This window comes from Orycteropus afer, unplaced genomic scaffold, assembly GCF_000298275.1.
Source record: "Orycteropus afer afer isolate SDZICR_OR568_19922 unplaced genomic scaffold, OryAfe1.0 scaffold00518, whole genome shotgun sequence".
NCBI classification, from domain to species: Eukaryota; Metazoa; Chordata; class Mammalia; order Tubulidentata; family Orycteropodidae; genus Orycteropus; species Orycteropus afer.
The window spans coordinates 994,994-998,440 of NW_006922105.1; the positions used below are offsets into that span (position 1 = coordinate 994,994).

Consider the following 3,447-nt stretch of genomic DNA (forward strand, 5'->3'; position numbering starts at 1 on the left):
GAGTTGGGTCCAACTCAACGGCACATAACAACAACAACAACATATGCATGTGAAGCTGCATAATGAATAAGACCAAAGAAGAATTGATGCATTTGAATTTGTTATTGGCAAACAATATTAAATATACCACGGACTGCCATAAGAACAAACAAATCTGTCTTGGAAGAAGTGCGGCCAGAATGCTTCTTAGAAGCAAGGATGATGAAACTTTGTCTTGCGTACTTTGTTAAGGTGTTTATTTGGAGAGTCTCTGTTGACTATGGAGTGGGTTGGCTGTAATCTTTACAGAAGGAAATCGCCAGGCCTGGATCTTCTGCGGTATTGCTGAGTGGGTTTGGACCTCCAACCTTTTGGTCACCACCTAAGTGAATACTGTCTGCACCACCCTGAGACCTTTCTTTTCATGTAGGACATGTTATTAGGAGGGACCAGTCCCTCAAGAAGGATATCATGCTTGGAAAAGCAGAGGGTCAGTGAAAAAGAGGAAGAAGACCTTTACCGAATGGATTGACACCATGACTGCAACGTGTTCGTACATACCAATGATTGTGAGGGTGGCACAGGGTTGGGCAGTATTTTCTCCTGCTGTACAATAAGGTCACTATGAATCAGAACTAACTCAATGGCACCTAACAATACCAGAAAAAACAAGAAAGCAATTGGTTGAGTGCTTTATAATTTAGCAGAATTAAAAAGCTAAGTCCTAAAACCAGCAGTAGGGAAAGCTGAAAACCAACTGGAATTACCCTACAGAATCTCAAACCCATTCAAAAACTGGTAGCAGCAGGTACTTCTGGATGTAGGTAAAGAAATGCTACAAGAAAGAGGACTATTGAAAGACTGTTTAAGCATGAGCAGATCCCCAGATGTCCAGACACCCCCCCCAGACAAGTCCCCAAACCCCCAGACAGGTCCCCAGACCTAATTCTCCTCCTGGATCCCATTCTGTTCAGCTGAGCAGCTTTCCCTCCCCAACCCTGACAAAACACTGGTGGTTATTCCCAACGGAAGGCTGAGTAAATCTCTGGGTTGGGGGACACCAGGAATGGACAGGAAATTAAGCAGAGGAATTAAATGTGCTGTGTATATTAGAGGCTGAGATTCCCTCAGCAAACGTCCATAATTATGTCCCTAACCAAGGACTGGCAGCCACAGCTTCACCCTCCAAGCAAAAGTTTGATCAAGTCTTGTCTAGGGAACCAGAACAGATCTAAAGATACTCATACCACAGGTTCCCATCTAAATGTGCAGCTAGATTACCCTACAGTGAAGCTCCATCAGCAAGCCCACCTCAGGCCTTCTAATCAGCTTTTAACTGCAATACTTGAAAATAAGCCAATGACTAAGAATCTCCAGGCTTCTGAGGAAACACACACAAGTATAAATGAAGTAAATTTCACACATGTGATAGCAAGGAATCAACAGATACTTTTAATTGATACATAAATAAAGTATACAGGTATTATTTAAAATCTGGAGTTAACTTCCAGAAAAGCTAATCATAAATACTTAAAAATAACTACTTATGACAAGTGGGAATGGGGGAAAGTATAGAGAAACTTACTTTTTTAAACTTTAATATTTCTGGTATAATTATTATATAAACAAATAAAAATAAATACATTAATAACTAATAAAACAAATTTAAAAAATTCACTGCCATCAAGTCGGACCCGACTCATAGCAACCCCTCCTTGGGTTTCCCAGGCAGTATCAGTCAGATGTAGATTGCGCAACCTTCCTTCCGAGACTGGTTTTGAACCACCAGCCTTCTGGTTAGCAGTCAAATGCAAATGCTGACACCCAATCCAGTTCATCCAGATTTTCACACATACTTATTTATATGAATAAGATTTTCCAAGGAAACACCAATGTTGGCTTCACTGTTGGACAGCAGCAGAAAGGATACAAATACTGATCTAGGATATCTTAGTATTATTTTCTTTTATTTTTAATCTACTATATGAGTAAAAGGATTGATAAACTACTGTCTAGTCAAAATATGTTGATGCCAGGGTATGTATTTTTTTTTTTTAATCTATAAAAAGGATCCTTCACACCTAGAATCTGAGAAGTTCACACACTGACTCACAATGCTTTATCTCCTCAAAGTAATGCAGGCCTATATACCCCTCCATCAAGAGACACGGCTGTTTTGAACACAGTAAATATTTCCATGTCCTAACACTACCTTTTGTCCTACTTCTACGCTTATAAACACAGCACTATTTTTACCTTGAATAATGCATGGCTTGGTGACCTGCAATATTAAAATAGAAGTCTGTTGTGTGCTTCATCTCATTAGTGTGCCCAGTGGCCTCAATCCAGTGTCCAATTGGGAGACAATAAACACCATCCACCAAGTTGTTTTCATTATAAGTACAGCAACGGTCATGGTGTGGCCCACTGCCTAAAACAAGAAGAAATAATAAACAGAGCAATTAAATCAGTGTTTTGCTTAAACAGCCTCAAAGCAGCTGATGCAAATTTAATAGTAAAATGAAAATAAATACAAAGCTGCTTAATCTACACATTTCAGTCTGAACAAAAATAGACTAGATTGAGAGGGAAAGCAGTAGACATTAGGATTACTAATGGAAGTTATAGGGCTCTGTGCTCCCTTTAATGCATGGATATTTCCAACAGTCTATTAACCCCTTCTGAGATCCACATTACCTCTCTGTGCCCTAAGAGCCCATTACAGATCACTATGCTGCTGAAAAGGGTTTCTAAAACCACTCATTAGTGACCCTATATATTACGTGTGTTTAGTTCTCTGGCATGAAAATTTATGATTACAGCAGGAATAGTGTTTTAGTATCAGCTCAAACAATTAAAAAATAAATACATTAATAAATAATAAAACAAATGATGCAACCAATCTAGTGTTTATATAAACTGTGGTTAGTATTACTGTCAAATGGAGAAACTAAGTCTCATAGGGATTAACTTCTTTCCCAAGGTCACAGAGCCAAAAAGTGCAGAGTAGCAGTAACACTGGTTCCCTTGTCCCCAACCTTTCAGGCACCTGATACCTCATGCTGTTCTCTGCCTACTTCATATGCACCAAGACACAGCATTCTGCTTCCATGGAAGGGGATCAAAGAAGGCAGAGTGAAAAGACCTGGCCTTGGAAAGTACTACTTCCTAGTGTTTACAGACCTAAGTTCATCAGTGGTCACCAGGAACAGGTGGGAGGGAGGACAAATGAGAGATTTATTGCTTAGGAAATGCTGAGCTGCTTTGATGAGTGATGAAAAGAGCAGGAAAAGGGATAATGGTGATGATTACACAACATGATGAACGCAATGTCTCTGAACTGTACATGTGAGGAATGTTTTATTACATATATGTTGTTGTTGTTGTTATGTGCCGTCGAGTCGGCCCCGACTCATAGCGACCCCTCCTTGGGTTTTCGAGGCAGTATCACTACGGAAGTAGGATTGC

The 3,447-nt window shown here is 39.8% G+C and overlaps 1 protein-coding gene across 1 annotated transcript in view; it reads right to left on the reverse strand.

Annotated features, from left to right (window-relative positions):
* Positions 1-3,447, reverse strand: part of EPM2A (EPM2A glucan phosphatase, laforin) — a 153,015-nt gene that overhangs the window by 87,395 nt on the left and 62,173 nt on the right. The window contains exon 2 of the mRNA XM_007955613.1: positions 2,236-2,410. Coding sequence (XP_007953804.1) covers positions 2,236-2,410 — 175 coding nt within the window. The remainder of the gene's footprint in view (positions 1-2,235; positions 2,411-3,447) is intronic.